Raw genomic sequence first — 24,579 nt, forward strand, 5'->3', positions numbered from 1 at the left:
TAAGTTCTTGGATCTAGAACATGATCCCTGAAATCAGACTGGGCAAAGTTACTTAAGCCCTCTGTTTCCTCATGTATAAAATGGAGATAATAATAGTACTTTAATTTAATCTTCATTTTGAGGGTTAAATGAGATAGGACACGTAAAAAGCCTAGCACAGTGCCTGACACACAGTGTGTGACCAATAAACACTAGCCATTATTAACGTAGATATTTTTATCTATGTCTTTTTTTTTTTTCTTTTTGCCGTACGCAGGCCTCTCACTGTTGTGGCCTCTCCCGTTGCGGAGCACAGGCTCCGGACGTGCAGGCTCAGCGGCCATGGCTCACGGGCCCAGCCGCTCCGCGGCATGTGGGATCTTCCCGGACTGGGGCACGAACCCGTGTCCCCTGCATCGGCAGGCAGACTCTCAACCACTGCGCCACCAGGGAAGCCCTATCTATGTCTTTTGAGTTATGTACAGCAATAAATTATCTCTTTTGCTTAAGGTGGTTTGAGTTGGGTTTCCCTCACTTGCAACCTAAAGGGTCTTGTCTAATACAATTAATATAAAGCATAAAGCCCCAGAGTGTATGGGTTTATGGCAGGCCAAATTTCCTTCTGTGGGCTGAGGCAGAGAATGGGCATTAGATCAATTGAATCTGGACCATCTGGCTCTCCTCAGTTGATGTTTATCAGTAATTTTACCTGAGGCCTATGAACCGCCAACTCCTAAGTGAGTTTCCTCATCACTATCCTCTTTATATTCACTAAAATCCTCCTTCTTATATGTTGCCAGTTAATAATATCTCTAATATGATTTATTTTTAAAAATATATAAAAAGACAAAAATGGGGAATCAAACATATGAGATAAAATGAAAGAAAATATTTCTATAATTAAAATAAATTTTCACTGTTTTTTATGTCTTAAGCCTTAAGCTGGAAACATTTTCCATACTAGTTTAGAGTAAATAATACTATAACTAAGCAGCCTACATGCTAAATAGCATACTTTTCTAGGTGTAGATTTCTGGAGGGATATGCAGGGATTTGCATGTTTAATTCCCATTAGCACCTGTCCGTGGTGTTTATTATCTCAGAGCTAATTCTCCACTCCCTGCAGCCAAGAAAAAGGAAGCCCTTGTACATGGATTTAAATGAAGCTTTTTATTTTTCAAAATGAGATGAATTTCATGTCTGTTCCTTAAACACCTGCAGTATTCCAATCCTGAAAAAGTCATAGTTAAATTCATTTTTGTGAAAATTTGCCCCAATATGATTTTAGCCAACAACTAGAAAACCCTATTCATAATTTGAAAATTTGTCTTGGGGGAAATAAAAGAAGTTTTAATCGAGGACTTAGTTTTAAGATCCATTGGCTCTCATTCATCCATTCAATGTTGAAATGTTTATTGACCAACTATTATGAGCCAGGCTGTTTTCTAGGTTCTGGGTATAAACCAGTGAAGTGTTAAGAAAAAAAATTCCTCCCATTGAGAAGCATACATTCTTTTGGAGAGTATTCAACAGATATACATATACCTATACACATACATAGACGTATACATACATACATCTATGTATACTTGAACATAAGCATATATGTTTTTTATAAAATAAGTACTATATGGAAAATCAGAGCAGGTATATGCTGTTGAGGGTGATATGGTAGGTGCTATTTTAGGTAAATTGGTCAGAGAAGGAATCTCTAAGTAGTGACATGTGAGCCCAGATCTAAGTGAGGTAAGTTAGCAGTTCTAGCTCAGAGGCCTATGCAACACTGCATTCTCTCGTCCATAAAAAAATACTAGGCAGGATGTTGATACACAAGGCAAGTTCCATCTGCAATTACAGATTTCAGAAAAGTCACCTGTTTGGTAAAGCTGATTGATTTGCTGGTACTTTTTCTGTCCTTGTTCTTGTGCACTAACTCTTCCCTCTTTCCCACCTCATCTCTACATACCATTTCTCAAAACCTTCTCCTGCTCTCTATAGACTGAACTTCAGTATTGAACTACTTTTCCCCTTGTCTCTTACTCTTTCTTTCAAAGCATTAATTTTATGCAGTGTCTGTCATTGAGCACTTCAATAACCCAAATAGAATTATGTAACAGTTTAATTCTATTTAACTAACTAGACTTTGAGGATTCTTCTCTACTGAGCTTTTCTGGCAATCAATCAACCAATACTGACTGAGCACTAACTCTACATTGGGTTCTGTGTTTGGAGCTGGGGCTGAAATGGTGAACAAGGCAAAGTCTCTGCCTTAAAGAGTTAAATTCTAGTTGGAAAAGATAACCAATAAAATTGCAAATGAATAAACAAATTTTAGATGTTAATAGAATGAGTATACGTGAGGGTTTCTTAGTATTTAAGCTGCTGTCCTTCTTGGAAAAAATTGTAAGGACAGGTATGAAATATAAACAGAACCCTTTCTATTGATGCCATGCTCAAAATAAATGACATGTTATCAGTGGCCAAGCTGCACTGTCCAACATGGTAGCCCCTAGCCATGTGGCAATTAAAATTAATTAATTACATAAAAATTCCCAATTCACACTAGTCACATTGCAAGTGCTCAACAGCCACATGTGTCTAATGACTACCATTTTGGAAAGCATAGATACAAATATGTTTCTCACTGCAGAACGTTCTGTTGGACAGCACTGGTCTAGCCAGCACGCAGCTGATGGGAATCTTTCCTCAAAAATAAGAACAGGAGCTAACAATTTTATGTGTCAGGCACTTCACACGTTTAACTCATTTATCTCTCACAAAAACCTAGAAGATAGCTACTGCAAATAGACCCATCTTACAGATTAAGAAACTGAAGCATCAAGCTTTATTTTTCAATGGCGGTCAGCTAGTAATACGAAATGCTAAGAATTAAGCTCAGACAGTCTGACACAGGAACTTCTGATCTTCTTACCAAAATATCTTGGTATCTTGGTGTAGCGAAGCTGAAGAGGGAGAAGAAGTGATTTTAGCAGGGCAGGCTGTGCCTCCACAGAAATAGGAAGTGGCCAGATTTGTCAATGTCTTTGCCAAGAATGACCTTTTCAGATCTACCAGACTCATCCAAGACAGGTCTTATTGGCTAGAGGTTTAGATGGAGGTTAACTTTGAAACTATCTAATAAAATATTTCACAGATGGAGAAACTGAGACATGCAGTTCACCTGACCTGTCCAGGATGACAGAATGAGTTAGGACCACAGCCAAGATGAGACCACAGCTTCCTGCCTGTGTGTGTGTTTACACATTGCCCCCTTGGCACCAAGAGCTTAAAATTTCTCTGATATATTATTTAATATTAGTTTAGAAATGTAATAATCTTGGGAAGTGGTTTTCTTTTTCCTGGAAGGTCAGTGTGCCAATGTGTATTGGACTTTCCATCCATCCACTTTCCTTTTGTCCAGCCTTTCCTTATTTTATCCACCCATTATTACATTTCCCCTTCACCATTACAACAGGGATCCACGACTTAGCTACCCAGGCAATTCTTTCCTGAGGAAAAATAATAAAAACGCACTGCAGTTTGAGTCCTTACACACACACCGTTAGGAATCTGGAAAACATGTCATAGGTTCCACCATCACTTTAAGTGAGTATCTACAAATTTTGTTGTGCATCGTTTCTGGGAGTTTCTCCGGTTTCATCTCACCACTCTTTACATACTCAACCTTGCCAGCCACCAAGATGCACGAAAATAAAGCTCTGTTGAAGAATGAGTTTTCCTTGAGCTTTTGGTTTCTGTTCCACTACAGAGGAGTCATAAGCACCCAGAGCATAAAGCAGTCTGAGTGGCGCTGACCACTCCAAGACTGCCGCGGGCTGGGGCTCTGCAAAAGCTTCATGCCTTCTTCCCGAAAAAAGGCTCAGGCTCTGGCGGCGCCGTGGAGGAGCTGGGAGGCGGCAGACTGGACACAGCCAAGGGGCTCAGGGCGCGCCCGCTGCGCTCTCGAAGTCCGGGTCTGGCGCACAGCGTGAGGCCGGCGCGCTCCCACGCTCCCAGTACGCTTCGTTCCTCAGGTCGCTCTCGCCTCAGCTTCCGTAGAGAAACCAACAGCCGCTCTCCACCTCCGGCTCCGGGCACGCCGCTCCCGCAGTCCTCGTTTCCCTAATGCGGGCGGGCGGGCGCGCTCCCGCCGCCTCTTACATCCTAGCGGAGTTGGGCTGGGCCCTCCACGCCTCCTGGGCGAACCCCTTGGCGCGCCCATGCGCCCCGCACTACTAGGTGACCCTCTTCGGCCACCCAGCAGCCGCAGCCGCAGCCGGGAAGTCTCTCCGCCCGCGTGAGAACCCCGAGACTGGAGCCGGGAGCGCCTCACTGTGCACAACTCCCACCCTCCGCTCCCTCCTCCTCTTGCTCTCTCTTCCTCTCCCTCCGCCCAAGCGGCGAGGTGGCCGCCCTGCGCCTTCCCGGACTTCCCAAGTGGGGGCAGAGCCGCCGCTCACGGAGCCGCCTGTTAGGCACAGGGAAAGCGGGACCTCCAAACTCCTCCTCAGCGCCTCCTCTCCACCCCCTTTTGGCCCCTGCCCTTGGAGAAAGTGGAGTGTGGCGCTCGGTCGTCGTTACTCCTTCAGACAGCTTCGCGGTGCACGGATTCCGCTGCTGCCCGGTGGGGCTCTCCGCTGTCGGCGCTCCTCCGTGTGTGCCTCCCCCCGGCGCACCTCTGTCGACGATGAGGAAAGGTCTGCGGGCGACAGCGGCCCGCTGCGGACTGGGGCTGGGATACGTGCTGCAGATGCTCGTGCTACCTGCCCTGACCCTGCTCAGCGCCAGCGGCACCGGCTCGGCCGCTCAAGGTAAGGGGGTCCGCCGAGCTCCGCGCCACCTCCCTTCGCTTCTTCCTTTCCTCCTTCTTCCTTTCCTCCTCCCCACTTCCCCTGGCTTCCTTAACCCGCCTCGTCTCCCTCAACTGGAAACCACTTTAAATTCTACTTTCCCAACTAGTCAAGAAGCTTTGGTTAGGATGATTTTGAATCTGTCTTCCGAGATGGGCACGGATGGGCCCGGACGCGCGGGGTTTCGGACCCACGTCTGTCTCCGGGCATGTGTCTCTTGCACTTTCTGCTGCACGCTCACACGTTGTTGTACCTTGCGCACAGCGAGGTTTGGAGAGACTCTGGGCGCGGGTGGCTGCGTGGCCTGCAGTAGAGGCCCCGTGACGCGCAGAGGCTCCCTGCGCTGTGCCACGTCGGGGGTTGCCGGATCCTCGCTGAGTCTCTGAGCGCCATACGCCGAAGGGCGCTCCGCTACGGAAACGTGTCCGTGGCGGCCGAGGACCCGCTGGCGCCGGTGGCCCTCGGCTGCTGCTCGGGGCGCTGCGGAGAACTCGCGGCGCCCCCGGACCCGCGCGCCGCAGCCCGCTGCAGGCCCCGGGGTGTGCGCGCCTCCTCCGCCCTCTTACCCTCTCCTCTCCGGCTCTCCCTCCCAGCCGGCAACGGAGAAACGTACCTCCCCTGCCGCCGCCCCCCCTCCCCGGCTCTAGAGGAAACGGACTGGTCGTTCAAACCAAAGCCGAAACTCCCCGGGGTAACCGGCCACTTTATAACTCTGACATTTTAATTTGATGCGTCTGAGCTTGGAAATAAGTGTCCGGGGCTCTGGGCAAAACCGGGATGGGGGAGAAGCTCGGCCAGGAGTTGCGGGTGGGTGAGGGAGAAGGGGAGGCCCGGGGGCTGGCTGCCTAGTTTTCTTCTCGCCCTCCGAGGGTGAGGTGATAGAGGCAAATCCCAGCCTTCCGAGCCTGGGAAGCTGAGTGGAAGGGAGACTGCGAGGAAGGAGCCCAGGCGCCCCTCTCCGGGGTCTCTCTCGGGTCGTCTGTGTCCCCAGTGCCCCCGCCACCTTCTGGACAAGCCGAGGGCCCACCTGGGTCTTAACCGCCCAGTTTTGTGGCGGTCGCTGGCACAGGGGAGGGAGCTCAGCTCTTCCTTGGGATGGGGGTGCGAGGGATGGAGGAGGCTTCTGCAGCGTTCGGAGGTAATCCAGGCATCCCATCCTCTCGGTTACACTCGCTCCAAAGTTGGAAAGCAGAGGAGGTGCGGCGATAGCCTCAACTCCCCGGAGATGCTTAGACACTCCGGAGGTTACCGACAGCATCCCCCTCAGATCTGCGGAGGCGCTGGGGACCAGGACGTTGGAGGCGGAGGGGGGCGCTGAGCGTAGGCTAGTGTGTTCCGGGTCGGGAGGTAAGTGATCAGCGAGGCTCTGCGGATTAGCCACAGCTACTTCGGGAGTAAATTGTCCTGCTGCCTCGCTAAGTAGCCACGCTCATAAATCCTTCCTTCCCTTCTTGCCAAATGCCTCCCATCCCCGAGGTTTGGCCCTGGTTTTCTCAGTCATATGTCTAAAGCTCATCTGCCTGTCCATTTTACAAAGGAGTCTCCCCTGAGAATCATAAACTTATTTCAGGTTTCTTGAAATTGGGAGTTCTCAGGACGGCTGCTGAGGGTGCTTAGAGGGGGTGTTTGGAAGTTGAACGGAGCAACCTGATGAATTGTGGAGTCAACCGCGTGACTCCCTGTGGAATTCGCCTGCTGTTATTGGTCGCACAAAGGACTAAGCTATAGGGTGCGAGTGGGAGGGGGACCAGGCGGTGAGAGAACTGTTTGGGAAAAGGACAAATTAAAGTCCCCAAAGATGCCAAATATGAGACATAGGATCCCTGCCGAGAGCTTCCTACAGCCAAATTAAAAAGACTGGGTAGGAGAAAGGATCAATAAAGATCATCAGACAGGAGATTGTGAGTGGATTAATATTGAAAGAAGAAGGGAGAAGAGATGAAAAGAAAAGACAGTCAGGACAGACTGAGCGTTTGCCACTTACACTTTTTTCATCTTATAGACCAGGCAAGCCAGAGATTGAGGATTGAACCTACTCTTCTGATCTTAAGTGGAATAATTAAATGTATTCTTTTGGGTGTGTGCATTTCACTGCTGTTCTTCTCCGTTTAGTATAGTTTTTTTCTTTCAGTTCCTGGTGAGCAAACTATTTATGTTTGAATCTGTGGTCTTTGAGAGACACTATTCCACCACTTTAATCTTTGTTTTCCTCCATGTTGCAGGATACCAGCTATTCCTGTGTTGTGTGTTAGGTATCAAAAATGTAGAAAGCACCAAACCCTACTTTCAGCTTCTATCACTATCACTCTATTCCATTCCCCTAGCCTGTTTACTATTGAACTACTAATACATACACTTTCTTCTTAGAGTCACACTCCTATAATTCTCTGATAGTCAGACCTTCCATTCCTTCTAATGTCTTCTCCTTTCTCCTCTCTCTTCGGACTAGATCACTAGGTAAGTCAAAGATGCTGTTGCTCCCTCAAGGTATGATTTCCTTGTGCTGAGGACTTAAAGATGGGAATAAACTATTTTTTATGGATGGAAGTATGTATGCAGTTAAGATGAGAAAGTTAATTTAAGCACTTTACACAGTGGAAAAGGTTTTTATTCTGTTGTTGGAAAGATACTAGAAAATTGGAAGTTTTAGGAAATATGTGTCTCTTCAGAGAGAGCCAAGAAAATAACAGATGTTTAAGATAAAAAAGCAGAATGGGTGTTATTTGTGAGTGTACTTCATTTTGTAAGTGTGGTTTGAAGAAAGACATCAGTCATTTTAAACAGGTCCTTGGGAGATTCTCTAGACTTTAGGCAACAGCTTTCTCCTATCTGGCTATGTTCTAATTGTTTCGTTCAGGACTGCTGGGAACTCCTAGCTCCAGGGAATTTGTGGTGTTTCTGACTTTCAAGAATGAAAGATTTTACCAGGAAAAGGCAGCGTGTGTGTGTGTGTGTGTGTAGGGGTGTGTGTGTGTGCACGCGTGTGCACTTGATCAGTTTGCTTCAGAATTAGTGCCCTCCTGTTTTATAAATGCATTTTATTTCTGGATTGACACAGCATTGATATTCCGCTTATCTAGCACCAACTAGTGTTATGAGCTTTAACACCACCAAACTCAGAACAGGAAGTTACTGAAGATTCTAATTATATTGGGATAATTCTCTATTATTGTAAGATAATTTGTAGTGTTTTTAAAATAATATACTTATTCTGAGAAAAGAGTAAAAATTACTTTCGTGCATTTATGCATATTGGTGTGGTACAAATAGACAATTGGCATGAAAGATTGAATTTCATGACAAGTATACCATATATTTTTCTATTTTAGGAGCAGAGTAAATTCATAAATTCACATTTGGAATTTGCAGTAAGGAAAAGTAGGCTAGTTTACCTTTGTTTAGAACAACAGTTTCATATATTCTAGCTTAGGGAATACTTAAAAGGCTTCAGAGAGCAAACTTTTCAAGTACTTGCAGAGAATGAGGAACCATAAAATTGTTAACATTTATTGACTTCCTGGCCTTCTGTGTTCTGGATACTGGGGATTCCAAATTCAACAAGACAGGGTCCTAGAGCATCTTCCATTGTAGTCTGGTTGTCCTGATCAGAATACATACTGTTCCTTTTTTGAGCAACCCCCCTGAGGACCTGAAGGAGGCACCGAGCTGTCCTAAATAAACTTTCTTAGAACTATTGTTGAGACTTAAAAATAACTGTTCTCTAATGTATGCTGGGTTCTCCAGTTAGTGCAAATAGCCAGAGTGCCTTCACTGCATTTAGCACTTCTCTGATTTAGGTCATGGCTTTGCTGGAGCAGCAGAGGGAGTCACTCTGAGAAGAAACATTAAAATTACAGGCTGCAACCACTTCATGGAGATAATGGGGATGCTTGTGGGGTGGGGATTGAGGCAGTGCTCTTCCCTTGCTCTTTTAGCCTATATCTTTTTTAGTTTGACTTTGGTGTTTGTGGCAGTTAAAAACAAACCTCTTCACATCCCCACGAATTAGAAACCCATTAGCTCATTTGGGTAGTGTATGCTATTAGAAGTAAAGTTCTGAACAATTATTGTGCATTTATTATGTCCCACACTGTATGCTATTTGTTAGGGACACAGAGTTGAGGAGACAGTTTCACCCTTCGAGGAAGACTGACTTACAAGCATATAATCATAATTTACTTTCTGAAATGTAACAGTGGGAATAGGTATAGTATCTTCTGGATTTAAGCATCCAATGTTAGTAAACATAGGACTAGCTAGGGTTGTAGTGTGAGTGGTAGCAGGAGTTCCATGATTTCTGTGCAGAGAAACTTAAGGGTGGCAGTTTGGTTGGAAGTGGGTTGTGCTTAAAGCTGAGTTTGCATTGTAACTGTCTTATTAAATCTTACTTAGATTTAATACATAATCGGTCTGGCTTTGGGGAGCCACATGTTAGAGACTGTTAGTGGTGTGTGCCCATCCTCCCTGGTAGTTTAGTGGTTACCACTGCCTCATAATGCTGCCTCCACCACCTCCTAGCTGTGTGGCCATTGGTGGGTTATTTAGCATCTCCGTGCCTCAGTTTCCTCGGATATAAAATGAGGATAAGATATACTGTAAGTCATATTAGGGTTGAATGAATTAATACATCTAAAGTATGTAGAGCAGAATTCTTTGGCTTCCAACTCTGTAAACCATGGGCAAAGAAATCTAGAAGTTAAAGAAATTAAAGGTCAATAATTTTGAACTCAGAGTAGAGGGATTGCTGCAGACACTGCTTCCCCCAAAGCAACAAATGGAGCTGTCTGAGGAGATGCTCCAAAGTACTGCAAACTCCTGGACATGGTGTGGTTCTTTGAACGGCCTGTGGGAAGCTCTCTCTTTTCATAGCCGCATTTCTTCCTTTCTGCACAATCTGGGAAAATTAACCTAATACCAGTTCTAAAAATGCCATTTTAAGTCAGAGCCTGTTAAGCCCTGGCTACAACCTCCACTCTTGACTTTCTATCTTTACAATGAATGTTGAAAGATAACTGCATAAATCCATAAACACTTTTATGAAAAAAAACATGCAAGTTCCATGTTTTCAGATAATGGTTTTGAGAAAACCAGCCCTTTATGCAAATGTGGATTGTTTTTCTTTAAAAAAAAGACACAAGTGTGTCTAACGAGCATAATTCAATACATGATAAAACAACACAAAAAAATAGAGTAAGTCTCATATATACTGAGTTCTGTTCCAAGAGTGCAGTCGTGAAGTCCAACAAAGTTAGCCAAGGTACCCAACTAACATAATAGGCTATATAGTACTGTAGTGTAATAGGTTTATAATACTTTTCACACAAACAGTACATTAAAAAAATGAACAAACACAAAAAATAAAGAAAACATTTTTACTTTTACAGTATGGTACCTTGTAAAGTACAGTAGTACCAGCTACATCACCGCTGCTTTTACGCTTGCTTCTGGACATCCTGGGCTTGAAATAAGGATATTATACTACTGTACTCTATACAGTACTGTACAATAAAGTACACAAAAGCACAACCACTTGTAGAGGATGCATGCACGTGACAGTGTACACCAGGCACGTGAATAACTTACGCGATTGGACATGCGAATGCACGTTCGCATCTTTGAAAAGTTCTCAGCTTGAAGGTTCATATGTAGGGGACTTACTGTATAGAAAAATAGGTTGACTTGAAGGCAAAGCAAATTCACCAGGACTTTCATATATTCAAATTATATTTGCAATAGAAAGTTTCAGCATCATAATTTAGAACAACATGAATAATCTAGGTAATATATATTTTGAAAGTGTCACATGTAATTACTTCTATTTGTTTAATGGTTATTGCTATTTTTTTCATGTTTGGTGTATTTTTTTTTTTTTTTTTGGTCGAGATACGCAGCTTTCAGGATCTTAGTTTCCCGACCGGGGATGTAACTCGGGGCCCTGGCAGTGAGAGCACTGGGTCCTAACCACTGGACAGTGAGGGAATTCCCTTATGCTTGGTATAAATGTTGTTTTCTAGCAGAATTTAAGATAAAACTAGACATTTGTGGGAGTTTTATGTTATTTAGAGTTAAGACACATCTTTCTCTTACAGTATTTTCATTCTGCTTTTATTTTTGGATTGCCTGGTCTGCAGTTACAAAGCCCCACATTTCTCATTCTTTTTCTGTCTTAACCTAGCTCCTTAAAGCAATGTATGGGTTCTTCTTTGATTTCAGATTGTATTTGGTTTTGTTACTGCTTATATATTTGTGGAAGAGAGCTCCATGAATCTGAGACCTTGGATATTGTTCCAGCATCACTCACTTAGTTCAAGGATGTTTAAACTAGAACAGAAACTCACAGAAACTCAGTGCTGTGTCTTATGTGACTTTTTTGAAGTACTGTAAGTTTGCCTTGAGCAATATTAATAGATCTACTGTCTCCTTTTTTCTAGTTTTTAAAAAGAAATCCAATAATTTAAAAATTTATAGTTTCTCTTATTTTAAATATTATAATCTCTAAATTTGTGGAGATTTTAATTTAAAAAACTTTATAGTAATAATTTTATGAGCTAACAAGATCAAAAATAGTATCTTTTTTTTCCTCTTCTCTACCTGATTAGAACTCTCAGAAGAATTTCTGCCTTTTCATGATAACCCAAAACATATTGGGTTGGCCACAAAGTTCCTTTGGGTTTTCCGTAACATCTTACAGAAAAACCCGAAGGAACTTTTTGGCCAACCCGATATATTCTGTTGCAAATATTTGGATGCTTTATAAACAAAACGTTAGAAAATATTGTTATAATTTTATAATTAAAAACGAGTTTTGGGTTGAAGTTTTAATGTGGTTTCTCACTTTGAGTATTCCTGCCCCCCAAAAAGTTGCTCCCTTAGGTTTATATAATGAGGTTTTGAAAGACACAGAAGAGTATCTCCAGGTGCTTAAAACTTATCTAGCCTTCTACACATAGTGTTAAAGTTACTGTGACATTAAATTGAAATTAATTTGGAAAGTGAGCTGTAGCTTTGAAAATGCCAAATATACAGATATTTGTCCTTATGTCAGTATACCTTTTATGAGGAAGAGCAGTGATTCAAAAGTGCTTTGTGTGGCAAAAGTATAAGTCTAACATCTGAAAACTCCAATGTTTGGGGACTACCCGCTTCTAATTAAATAACTAACCATGTCTCATTGCCAGTGTGGGAGTGGAATGAGAGAGAGAGAGAGAGGAGACAGGTGAGACATCTTTTCATTTATGTGCCTGTTACAGTTCTTACTTAAAATGTGAGGGCACCAAATAATCATGTCAACAGATGATACTGATTAATCAAATTTAACTCCAGAGTTTCCAGTCTTATTTATTTTAAAATGTTGTGAGGATAAGGGTTTTATCTTCATTAATCATTGTCATTTGGGTCCTGTGGCTAGATTCATTTCTCAGCAATTATGAGAGCCATAAAAATGCCTCATGTAGATGAACGTGTATTATCTCTTCTTCTAACTAAGGATGTTAAACAACAGAAACTCCCTCAGCACATTTAACAAGTTTATTGATGAATGCTAACATTTCTCAGTTTTAGTCAATGTCTTAATTGATTATTTAATCATGGACTGACTGAACTCAAATGTAATTTATTGTCTTCTCTTTTTTTCTCTGTTCAGAATAAAACCCTTTTGTATGAACATTCATTTCCAGTAAAAACACATTAGTGCTTGCACATTAAAATGCATCTGTAGCCCGGTTATAAGGGTAAATATATCTATGAGTAGAAATGGATTCAAAATTCAAGAAAATTAGTGTGCCTAATATAAAATATGAAAGAGCAGTGTAGAAGTAAAGTATACCATTTGTACAGAAAAGTAATTATTTTAAAATAGTGCATAATATATATTCTCTTAGACAATAAAAGTTTAGTGCACTATGATAGGGCATGTGGTGTAATAATATCCTCTTATAAAGTACAGGCATAGTGAAATATGTTCATGTATCAGATAAAAGTAAAGGGGAACAGTTTGGGACTATTCTAGTCTCTATGAATTTGCAAGTTCATTTTTTTGTATTCAAATTGAATATTTTAGATGATTCTAATATCTTTCTGGAATTTCAAGAACCTAAAAATATTATTTCAAGATCTAGATCAAAGACTACACTTTAACAAATGGTGTTCTCTAACTTTTACAGGAACAAAAAGTGACAGTCAGTGAAAAAAGCACTGTTGCTGTTTTATTATATGTGATTGTCAAAGACCTGTGTTATCCCTGATCCAAACCAAACAAATAACCAGATTACTACCACAACAAAAACTTTATGATTGGAAAGACATAGTAAATAATGGTAATTTCACTTTAAGCATTATGTCTGTGTGAAATATGTTGACATTTGAATTTAGCTTTTGCTAAGGGAAAATGATATATTTTATCTTCCATTGAATAAAGAGGTTGCCAAGTATCCACATTGTAGCCACCCAGTGGAAAGAGGCAAGTTTGGCAAGCAGCAATCTTGGAGTCATTCTAAATAAAACAGTAATTACGTTACCTGTCATTTTCTTTAGCAACTTTCCTTCTTCCTTCTGTATCTCCATAAGGTGATGAGACGGTATGAGCTTTAAAAATGTGTTAAGGATCAAATTCAAGGATTGAAAGAGCCTAAGACATTTTCCTCCCAACCTACTACAGCCGTCACCCACAGAGCATGCAACTTGGTGGAAAACAGAAGCCCATTTCAGAAACTGCTCTCAGAAGCTGAGGAAAAACAGGCATGTTCAAATGATTTATTGCTTGTGCTATCAGAATAGAGACCTAAGATCAGTATTTCATCATAATATTATTCAACGGGCACTCTGACTTGAACCTTTATATAAATAGAGTCTTGATACACACCTACTTCAATTAACAGAGCAAACGAGTTTCTAAAGTATTTAAAAGATGTATTTTTGAAAGAAGTTACGTTTGGAGTTTACTTGAACCTGTTTGAGTAGGATGTACTTGTTTGAGAAGTCTAGACTTAAATCAGTGGTATACTGATACACAGCATCCTTCAAAGGTCTTTATAAAATGCATTGATATTTCCTCAGCTACTCTTAAACAGTGTCATTAATAATGTCAGCGTTGTAAGTTAAATCTCACCTGTACATCAGAAATTGCAAAGCATTCTCAGGATTACATGGGAGTTATTAGGGACAGTTGTCCCAGAAAAGAATTTGCTTAAATGGAGTTTTATCTTTAATATAATTACATTTTTAGGAAATGTTGCCAATATCTTTCTCTTATATATTGATCAAAATATGTTTATTTTTATTATACACACACACACACACACACACACACACCCCACAGTGGAGAAAGTTAGAGCTTACTTACTATAACCTGATGAAAAAATAGAGAAGAAAGATGGCTAGAAAAAGTTTTAACAATAGATATGTTTTCCCAATAGGGATGGGGGTAATCAGTTTATTGGATTTATTAGAAATGATGATCACATGAAAGATCTACATATTTTTTTAATCAAATTAAATAACTATGGAATTATTTCCTAGCAGTGTATTTCCAAGCAGAAATGGAGTAAAGAGTTATAAGAAGTAGACATATATAGTTCAGTAATTCTCTGTGAGCATATATATATATGTGTGTATATATATATATACACACACACACACATGCTTGCACAAATTGTGTGTGTGTGTAACTTTTTTTGTTTTAGGAGAGTTTATTTTCAAACAGCCTTGGCAATATCCTTAAAAAACAGCAAAACCTATCAAAGAAATGAAAACAAACTTTTAATTAAAAAAATTAATAAGTAGTCATTGAATACGGAATCAGGTTTCATCACTGGTTTCTCACTGCAAAATTATATTCTTTTCTGCAAAAAGTGCCTTGTTCTCGACCAGTAACTAAGTTGTTTACGATAGCATACAGTAGAGATGCCTCTGCCTCATTCATGTGATGGCTTATCTGATAGAAAAATTTCTTCCTGTCCTCCAGATGACAGAGACTGGGGGATCTCCACGTTCACTGGCTTATTTCAAACACGTGGAGAAGAACTTCTGTATTTTCCTACACAGTAGACTATAATTTTTTGACCAAAGGAGGTCAGCTATCCTGTGTGCATGAGTAAAGTCCTTCATTTACATGTGGGAACCCCCTCTTCAGGAGAGACAAAGTTTTCCCTGGTAAGCACCCTGCCTGAGGTGACCTCCTAGGATTGGGCTGATTGAAGGCAAAGTCAGTTGTGTTGTTTTTCCCTGAATTCGGTGATGATTTGAACAAATTTCTTTTTATAAAAAATAAAATGGAGTTAATAAAATGGAGTTATGTTTCCAGGCTGCAGAATGTTTAATTTTCTTGGAGTCCCTCAGGTGCCATACAGGTGGCTTTATTTCCAGATGTCTCCATTACATCCATTGATACCTTGATTTAAATGAATAAAGATAAAGTTAGTTGAGGGGGGAGGAGAAAGGTTGTTAATAATGAAAGAATATAAAAAATTTAATTACACGTAGAGGGATAATGTACTTTCTTGCTTATTTTTAATATTATATTAAATGCAGATTAATATATATTTACATGACACATCAGTATGTAAATGTTAATTATTGCCATATGTTTCCACATCACTTGGCATTTATGAGCTAAGATTTTAAAAGATGCAATAAATTCTAGTGTGCAGGGAATTGTTTCCTGTGTTCTCTGTCTTACATATCATATGTTCATGGATGATATGGGGTTTTCATAAGAAAATATGTAATACTCTGTTAAGAAGAGCAAAGTAATAATAATGCTCCACAAAGTTTTCTGACTGCAAGTCTAAATGCTCATGAGAGGGGTTTCCTGTTGAATGCTGAATTGCAAGGTTAAAAAGAGGGTCTTAAAGATAAGAGTGGATTCCACAGTCCTTGAGTTTGTTTTGCATTCAGTGACAGTCACTAAATTAGGGAAAGGAATGTTCAAACAACACACTTGAGGAAAAGTGATTTTTATAGAAAGGAGCCATTTCTGCTAATAGCCAGTAACTGCACGTAACCCTGCTGACATTAAAAGTCCATTAGCTAAGCCCAGTTTAAATAGCAGCTGATGCAGTGTCAGCTAAATGTACCTTGGAATTTTTTCATATAATGCAGTAATAGCAGTTTCATAATTTTTTTCTAAAACTACATGCATTAAGTAAAACAAATGTCATCTGATAGTAGTGGCAGGGCTGCTAATAAGCAGGCAGAGATTTGTGATGAAACAAAAGTAACAGTCTATATAACAAGAAGATAATAAATGGTAGTGATGGTTTTAAAAGGGAGCCTTTGAGAAAAATCATATGGAGAAGCTTAAGCTGAAATCCAGAAAGAGTTGTTTCCATAGAAGCGCATATTAATGTGCACTACTTTCAGATGCTCATTTGAAGTGAAGTGACTTTTTACTGTCAGCCTCAGAGTTTAGTATCGCAGTGTATTTTGAAACAACAGGGAGCCCTCTCCTTAGACCCTGATATGTGTGTAAATGGCAGGGAAGTGGGGAGAGGCGGTAAAAGGAGATTGAAAAAGGAAAACAAGGGAAAAGGTGAAAACAGATATAACTTCATGTGTGTTAATACCTTTAAGGTGATTACTGTGGTACTGTTTTTAAGCAATATGATTTATTAATGCTGCCTACAGTGAAATCAGAGGTTGAACTGTTGATATTCTTCCCCCATCCTGTTTTTCCATCCTTTGAATATTTCCCAATCTCCATTTGAATACTCTGAAAGACAGGAAGTTTTACTGCAAATTTATAGTAGAATCCAAGAATTTTGAATAACTCCTCTTAAAGAATTCTCTAAGACAGTGTTCTGTAACTATGAGACCATTGTGAAGACAGTGAGGGTTGCTCAGTAATCTAGTGTGTGAGCTGACAAGAGGGCAGTAATTAATGAGTGACTGTCGTACTCACACCACTATAAAGTACTACGAGAACCTCCATGCTGACCACCCCTCCCCATTATCAGACCATTAATAAAACCCTGTACAGGCAACAGTGGGGAGCTCTGCTTAAGCTTATGACCCTAATCACTTGGGTATAAGCTTAGTGCATATTTTCAGAATGGTCACTCGAATTCTCATCACACTTTGTAGTACTCAGAATTATTTATCATTCTAACCTGAGAATTTATTTATAAGTCTAACCTGAGATATCACATCTTTTGTTTATTTTTATTTTAAAGTTAACTCAGTTTTCTTTACCTGATTAAAAAAATACCTCACATAACCCTGTGTTGCTTGAAAAGGGGGGAAAAAGAAAAAGGAAAAGGAAAAAAGAAGAAAAGGACTACTGTTTAATCACAATGGGGTGGCAGAGATCTCCCTTTTATGTTCACAGATTTTCATACAAGCATTTCATAATAAAATCAAGAAGTTCTCTTTGGTGTTGGTAACTTTTAATTCAGTTCAGGCCACTGTAAAGGCTTATTTTGAATGAATTGGAAGCTTCTAGAGACAGACTTTATGCAATTAAATTCCTAACCAAAATCCCATTTACTAACATATTGCATGAGGGACTGATGAATAATCTTGTCTTTAGTATGTAACTCAAACATTAATAACAGATGCAAATATGCCTCAGTTCAACCAGTGGGCTTTGATTTTTAATTCTAAACTGACTTAAGTTTTTTCAAACTAAGACATCTGTTAAAAGTGACTCTTTCCCGTATGTTTTTCCTTTTCTGTTGCATAAATCTATTGCAGGAAGAAAAGAGAATGCCATAATATTTGGCCGCACAGTAAATTTGTACGCATCTATGAACGAGTGTTGTGAAATTGAATTATGTTGAAAATTACAAGATGATGCTAGACTGATTGAAATAAGACAATTATTACATTAGAGTTTGGAACAGTTTTTAGAAAAAAATTACCCTGCAATGTTAATATACTGTTACTTTCTTGGAAGTTTTACAGTGTATCTTTTTTTGGATAAAGAATTACATTTTTAAAAATTTTGAGTGAACACAATATATAGTTTGGTTTGGTGCTAAATTCATTCATTTATGCTTGGAAAACTTTTCTTAAAATAATCTTTAATAATGTCTATTCTTTACTGTGATTTTATGGCTGTGTTTAGAATAGTGAATGGTTTAGATCACTTCTTTTATCTTTTTTTCTGTTTAACATTTCTTTGACTGTTAGGGAATTAAAACATATTAGATACATGCACGTATGTGTGGGTCTGATAATTTCCTGTATAGGAAATTAATCAAAATGCATTGAAAAAAATGAATCAAATCAGTTGTTTATAATCAAGAGTATTCTTGGCAACTATGCTAGGGAAATACTAATGCAACCTTTATATACATAAGTCTTTTGGTAAAAGTGAATAAACTGTGCTAAACTCTAAGCTTGAAAATTGCGTACAAGTTTAAAATCTCTTAGCATCACTCCACATTTATAAGTAGAATGTCAGAATCATAATACTATTAACATCACAGAATTGTGGGGATTAACAGGGTTATCAAAAGTGAAGAATTGAGAGCAGTGCCTGGCACCAGATAAGCGCTTAATGCCATTAGCGGCTGTCATTGCTGTTGCTGTTGTATTTTCATTATGTAAGTCTATACACCATACAACAACTTTCACTTGGCACCATTATGAAAATAATTGAATCTATCACAAGAATGAGAGGATTGCACTCAATTGGGGGTACCATCAGGTGGAAGAACATCACATGAACCAACAAAAGCATGTTGCCAAAGGTGAAATACTTAAAAAGGAATTGGTAGATTTAAAAATCACATTTAAAAATACCCTGTTAAATTATCAGATTTTAGTTGTGCATTAAAACTATGTGGAAACTCAACACAGGTGTGTTTGGTTTTATGGACAAGTTTTAGATGATTTTTTTCCTATGCTAGATTCTGAAGGTAGAATATATTCCATTAAAACTAGTATCTAATAAATGTTAAGGAAATAATCAGTTTATATTTTTCTCTACTATACATTGGCTATACTTATAAAGACAAATATAAGTACAAAGACTGGAAAAAACAATTGGCAAATTCTTTTTTTTGAATTTAATTTAATTAAAAAAATTTTTTTATACAGCAGGTTCTTATTAGTTATCTATTTTTTTTTTATCCGTTGATCCATTTGCAAATATTTTCTCCCATTCTGAGGGCTGTCTTTTCATCTTGTTTGTAGTTTCCTTTGCTTTGCAAAAACTTTTAAGTTTCATTAGGTCCCATTTGTTTATTTTTGTTTTTATTTCCATTACTCTAGGAGGTGGATCAAAAAAATCTTGCTGTGATTTATGTCAAAGAGTGTTCTTCCTATGTTTTCCTCTAGGAGTTTTATAGTGTCTGGTCTTACACTTAGGTCTCTAATCCATTTTGAGTTTATTTTTGTGTATGGGGCAAATTCTTTACTTTTTTGCTAATTTAAACTTTTCCTAGAGGAATGGAAACAACCTTCATTTATCTTAGAAATTTTAATATAGCAAAGCATTTACTGTTCTTAAGGTGGAAGCAAGATTTATTAAATTAAACTGAAATTTCCAAGCAACGTTAAAGTTCTTATATGTGCAAGGGACATGTTATAATATAGGCAAAAAGAGAAATTAGATACCAGACTGTTAAATGTATATGTTGTGATTGACACTTTCATTTAATAAAGTATTATTCTAATGGATTAGTTCATGAACAAACTGTAGCTGAACTCATAGTTTCTCATAGGTATACACATGTTAATTATGAAGTATAAGAAGGGAAAGGGGAAAAAAGTGCAGATCATAGTTTTGCTTGAAAAAAGTTTTCTAGTGTGCATTTATAAAATGAAAGTGTACTGTTGCTTAAGTAACAACTATTTTGAAAACAGTGGGCATAGAAAATGCTTTCAGCTATAAACAATTTTCAGTACTATATTTTTTAGTTTACTGTGTCATTAAATAATCTTGTTTGTTCTTCTTTATAATACTCTTTAAAATGCTTCATTTTAAAATTAAAATAAGACAAAACATAGAGAACTTTTTCCTCAAAATGTGTCAACTTGATAGGAAGAGTATAACCCAAAATATTTATAATGGAAAATAATGCAATTGTGGACCCTTAGCAAACAGAATGTAATAGATGCATTAACTAACTAAATAAACACGGATAACTTCTTCACCGCACGAAAATGATACCCACACAGGAAGCACTTTAAAAAGCCCATTGAACACTGATCCCGTTACCTTTTTCTTTGTCCAAAAGGCAAAGTTTGTACCTTTTTATTTGTCCAAAAGGCAGAGTTTAACACTCTTAGTTTTTAACTTCAGCCCTCCCCCCACATCCCCCTCACTTGCCCAAGTCCAGCACTGTAGGAAACATCCCACTTTTAAAAGATAAAATTAATAAGAACTCTGGAATCAACAGCGTGGTTTAGTTCCTACGTAACTATGAATACTTCTTATCTTTATAGAATCTTAGTCCATTTAAAAAACCCAACAGAAGCAACCTATAATGTTTTAATGATTGATTAAACAGCTTATTTTGGGTTTTCTGCTGTATATAGCATTGGTTTGTAGTAGTTTTCTTTGAAGATTTCCAGGGGAAATCAACCATTAAAAAGATGAGACTGTATTTATAACCCCTTCTTCTAGGCTATACCTTTTTTTTTGTTTATTTGCTTTTTTTAAAATAAAGACAAACTTCTCAAAACTTTAATTTTCTGAACATTAAACAGTCTTAGGAAGTTCTGTCATGTGATTACTGAGGTTTTGGAGTTTTAAAAGAATTGATACAACAATATTTATTTTGTGCCAGAATGTATTTTTATTTGTTATTATTATATTGAGGGAGGAGAGGAGCAATTTAGAAAGCCAAGTTGTTAAAACAAACAAAAAATTAAATTATTTCAGTCTCATATATTTAGAGATTTGCATTTAAACATATTCAACCCTTTAATGATGTTATATTAGCAAAGATGATATACATTACCCAAACATGTTTCGAATATGTCCATTTCTCCCAACTGGATCACTAAGGAAGGTTCTTCCTGCTTCCTGTCCTGCCCCACTCTCCTCTATCCTCCCCACACAGAATTGAGGCAAATCCTAGCAAACGTCATCAATAAAGCTCTTTTCCTGAAAACCCTTTGATGCCTTTCCATTGCCTCGAGAATCAGATCTAAACTTCTTAACATAGCTGACGGAGATATTTATTCTTATACCTCTAATTCCATTCCTGGAACTCCTCTGTGGTTATAGTCTCCTCTGACCACGCACCTTTCCCAAACCTGGCACAGGTTGTTCCAGCGCAGCCCTAGAAGGGGACATCCTTCAGGTATTTTGAACAAGCTGGCAGTGAGTATGATGCTTACACTCATTCCTTTGCTGTGAACAAGTGTTCAATCCTCATATTCTATCACTTTCTGCTGGCTGACTTTTGTTCCATCTTGATGTTTAGTTTAGATCTTTATTTCTTCATAAAGCTACCTTTCACACCCAACGGCAACACTCTTTCCTTTTCCCTGTGTCCCCAGCTAGCATGTCAGCATGGGGAGGGCAGGAACCATTTCATTGTGCTATCTCTGGCACGTAAACACGTGCTTCACACAAACAGTTGACGTGCGGTATAGATCTTCTGAATGATGTTGGATGAATGCATATTTGTTCATGCATAAATAACACGTCGTAGAAGGGCTTTTGGTGACTACTTATTGTGGTGGAGTTAGCAGGGACTTTCCAGGTTCCCTCTGTCACCCACTTGGAGAGCTACTGGACAGAGTGAGCTGACTATGAAGTTGTAGGTGGAAAGGACAGTCTCAGGAGTGAAAGTTCACCATCTCTTAGGTGCCTAAAAGACCAGTCTCCTTACCCTGCTTTCAGAAATCCATTCTGATCCATTCAGAAATCCATCCAGATCATCTGCCCTATCATTTGGGGCTGTTAAGTAATGAAGAACTTGGATTCGCATATAGTTGAGGGAAATAAACCTGAGACAATTGATGGGTAAGCAGTGTGAGCACAACTAGACTGTTAACCGGTTTGGTCAAGTTGCCTAAACATAGGATGGGGAGTTAAAGAGGTCTACAAGTCAAAACAGCACCCTAGCACACCCCAGAGAGCATTTCTGATTATTTAGTTGTGGAATTCTATCGTATGGAGTATGGTTAAAATAGACTTTCTACTGGGTGATGAAATTGTTTTATATAAGGATTATTGTTGTGTCAAAAATTGCCCTATTGAGTATTTCTTCTTCTTTCTCTTCACTACAAAGTAAATCAGTCTCTTGCAGGGTATGTGTCTTAGTCTGTTCAGGCTGCTATAACAAAATAACGCAGACTGGATGGTTTATAAACAGCAGAAATTTGTTTCTCACAGTTTTGGAGGCTGGGAGTCCAAGATCAAGACACCAGCATGGTCATGTGGGTAAGGATCCACTTTCTGGTTCACAGACAAGCCCTCACCTCCTAAAACCATCAATTTAGGGGATTAGGACTCAGCATATAAATTTGGGTAAGGCACAAACATCTGAGCTATGGCAGTATGATAGTATGAATGTGAGGTGGGAGGGCCGGGGGAAGGGGGAAGTGTAGCCCAGAGTCAAGAAAAATCAATCTGTTTGGGAGTGCATATTAAATCAGTTGTCTTCCTGTAATTGACTATTGTTTGAAAGTTATTTTGCTAGGACCACAGTCTATTATATTGAGGCAGGATATTTTGTTTCTTAGACTAGGAAATAGTACAGTGAAATGTAACATTATAAAGCATTATTGAATCAGATATTCTCATAGGCACTTTCTTTTTTTAATACATTTATTTATTTATTTTTGCTTGCGTTGGGTGTTTGTTGCCACATGTGGGTTTTCTCTAGTTGAGGTGAGCGGGGGCTACTCTTCTTGCGCTGTGCGGTTTTCTCATTGTGGTGACTTCTCTTGTTGCGGAGCGCGGACTCTAGGCCCCATGGGCTTCAGTAGTTGCGGCCCATGGGCTTAGTTGCTCTGCGGCATGTGGGATCTTCCCAGACCGGGGCTCAAACCCGTGTCCCCTGCATTGGCAGGCGGATTCTTAACCACTGCACCACCAGGGGAGTCCTCATAGGCACTTTTTTTTTTTTTTTTTTTCTCATAGGCACTTTTAAGGTCACCAAGATATGTTACGGATTATGCTACACTGCCAGCAAAGAGGAAATTATAACAAGTAACTACTTCTTTTTGTTAAGACTTCAGTAAACACAGGCCCAACTTGCCCTGAGTAATTACCACAGAGAGCTATGCAGTGGTGTTTAACTGGTGGTTGTATGTGATCAAGAAGCCTGAATCTTGCCTTGACATAAAGCAGAGGACGTGGTTAGGAGACAGACCTGTAATTATCAGCAGCAGGTGCCCATCATGGAATGCCAGAGAGATGTTTAAAGAGGCAAATATTACTTTAGGAAAGCTTTCAAGACTGGCAATTTAGACCAAAAGACATCTAAATAAAAACTGGCTTGAGAGCACTGTTAAAAGAATGCTTCTTTGAAAACAAAAGAAAATGTAAGAAATTCCTTTTATGCAGATTAACCCCTTCTTCCATATGCCGAAGTATTATCAAGATATGAAGTCTGAAACAGGACTGGACTCCATATGCAGAAAAGGGGTAATTTAACAACTTTAGGCATTTTTTGTTTATTAAAAGGTTTATGGTGTAAACAAAAGCTTTGCTCTTTAAAGTATCACATGAATAAATTGAATAAAAACTTAGTTTTTCTAAAATGAATGTTCATGGCTTCAAAGAACACTGGATCATGGATTCCATAATCATATAAAACCAAAAGCTTTTACTTTAATTATATAAGTTAACAGTCTTCTCCATTGTAACTTTTAATTTGAAGAATAAAAACAAAAGAAACTCAGTATTAAATGGGAACCAAAACCTTAATATACATGTTACTAGTTTACTATATATTAATTTATTACACATTTGTCAATTGTACAGAATTTCACCCTTCAGTGATTGATAACGTTTTTCAATTTTCACCTTTTTTCCAAAAGAAATAAAATATTATCATCCCTTCTGGGTGGTACTATGAAGGAATAAATATCTATATGATAAACTATATTCAATAAAAACTTGTAATCAAGTTATAAAACAGATGTTAAATGTAGGTTTATAATGCCAATTCCCCTTTAAGAAATGCACTTAGCTAAGTTGTTTTGATAGTGCACTGTTATTTCAATATTTTACTTTCATCTTAAACTGTAGACCAAAGGCTGTGGTTTATATTAAAGGAAATTCTACTCTATGAGGCATAGACAGACTAAAGGAAACCAACAAAACGTAATTGCCTGGGTAGCTTTTTACATTTTTTAATGGGGAGTTTTGCTTTTTCTTTCTTTTCCAAGTAAGCATACACTTTGGCTGTTTTTATGTTGTGGGAGTGAATGAACTGAATGGAACTGAACACCTTCTAATTGAGAGGAGTCATGATATCTCTGTAAGACCACGTTCATTCTCAGATGTGCTTAGTATGTATTTTGGGGAATATTTGTTTTCCTGCCTAATGCTAACCATATATTTACCACTATGAAAACATGTGGAGAAGTCAGTCATTCACTGCTCTTGCCAGAAATGCCTTCAGCTCCCACAGTACTTGTATGTCAAGATTTTGCCCTACTTAAAAGGAAGACATAAGATTTATTCTGGAAATTTACCAGGACAGACCAGCCCTCAAAAATGTGAAGGAAAAGATCTCTGTAGCTAAATTAAAATAAACATAAGTCACACTTGATGCATTATGCTTAAGATAACTCCATCTAAAAATATATATGTAAGTTGTAGAGGGTATCAGTCCTTGTTCAA

At 39.0% G+C, this 24,579-nt stretch overlaps 1 protein-coding gene across 2 annotated transcripts in view; it reads left to right on the forward strand.

Moving 5' to 3' along the window:
- The first annotated feature begins 4,430 nt into the window (after positions 1-4,430).
- UNC5C (unc-5 netrin receptor C) overlaps positions 4,431-24,579 on the forward strand; it is a 389,709-nt gene continuing 369,560 nt past the window's right edge. Inside the window, exon 1 of one of the 2 annotated variants that reach the window (XM_024736100.1) lies at positions 4,431-4,790. In XM_024736100.1, the coding sequence (XP_024591868.1) occupies positions 4,667-4,790 (124 nt within the window). In that variant the 5' untranslated portion in view covers positions 4,431-4,666. The remainder of the gene's footprint in view (positions 4,791-24,579) is intronic. The other variant, XM_024736099.1, reaches the window with a different exon arrangement.

This window comes from Neophocaena asiaeorientalis, unplaced genomic scaffold, assembly GCF_003031525.2.
Source record: "Neophocaena asiaeorientalis asiaeorientalis breed wild unplaced genomic scaffold, Neophocaena_asiaeorientalis_V1.1 scaffold7, whole genome shotgun sequence".
Lineage (NCBI taxonomy): Eukaryota > Metazoa > Chordata > Mammalia > Artiodactyla > Phocoenidae > Neophocaena > Neophocaena asiaeorientalis.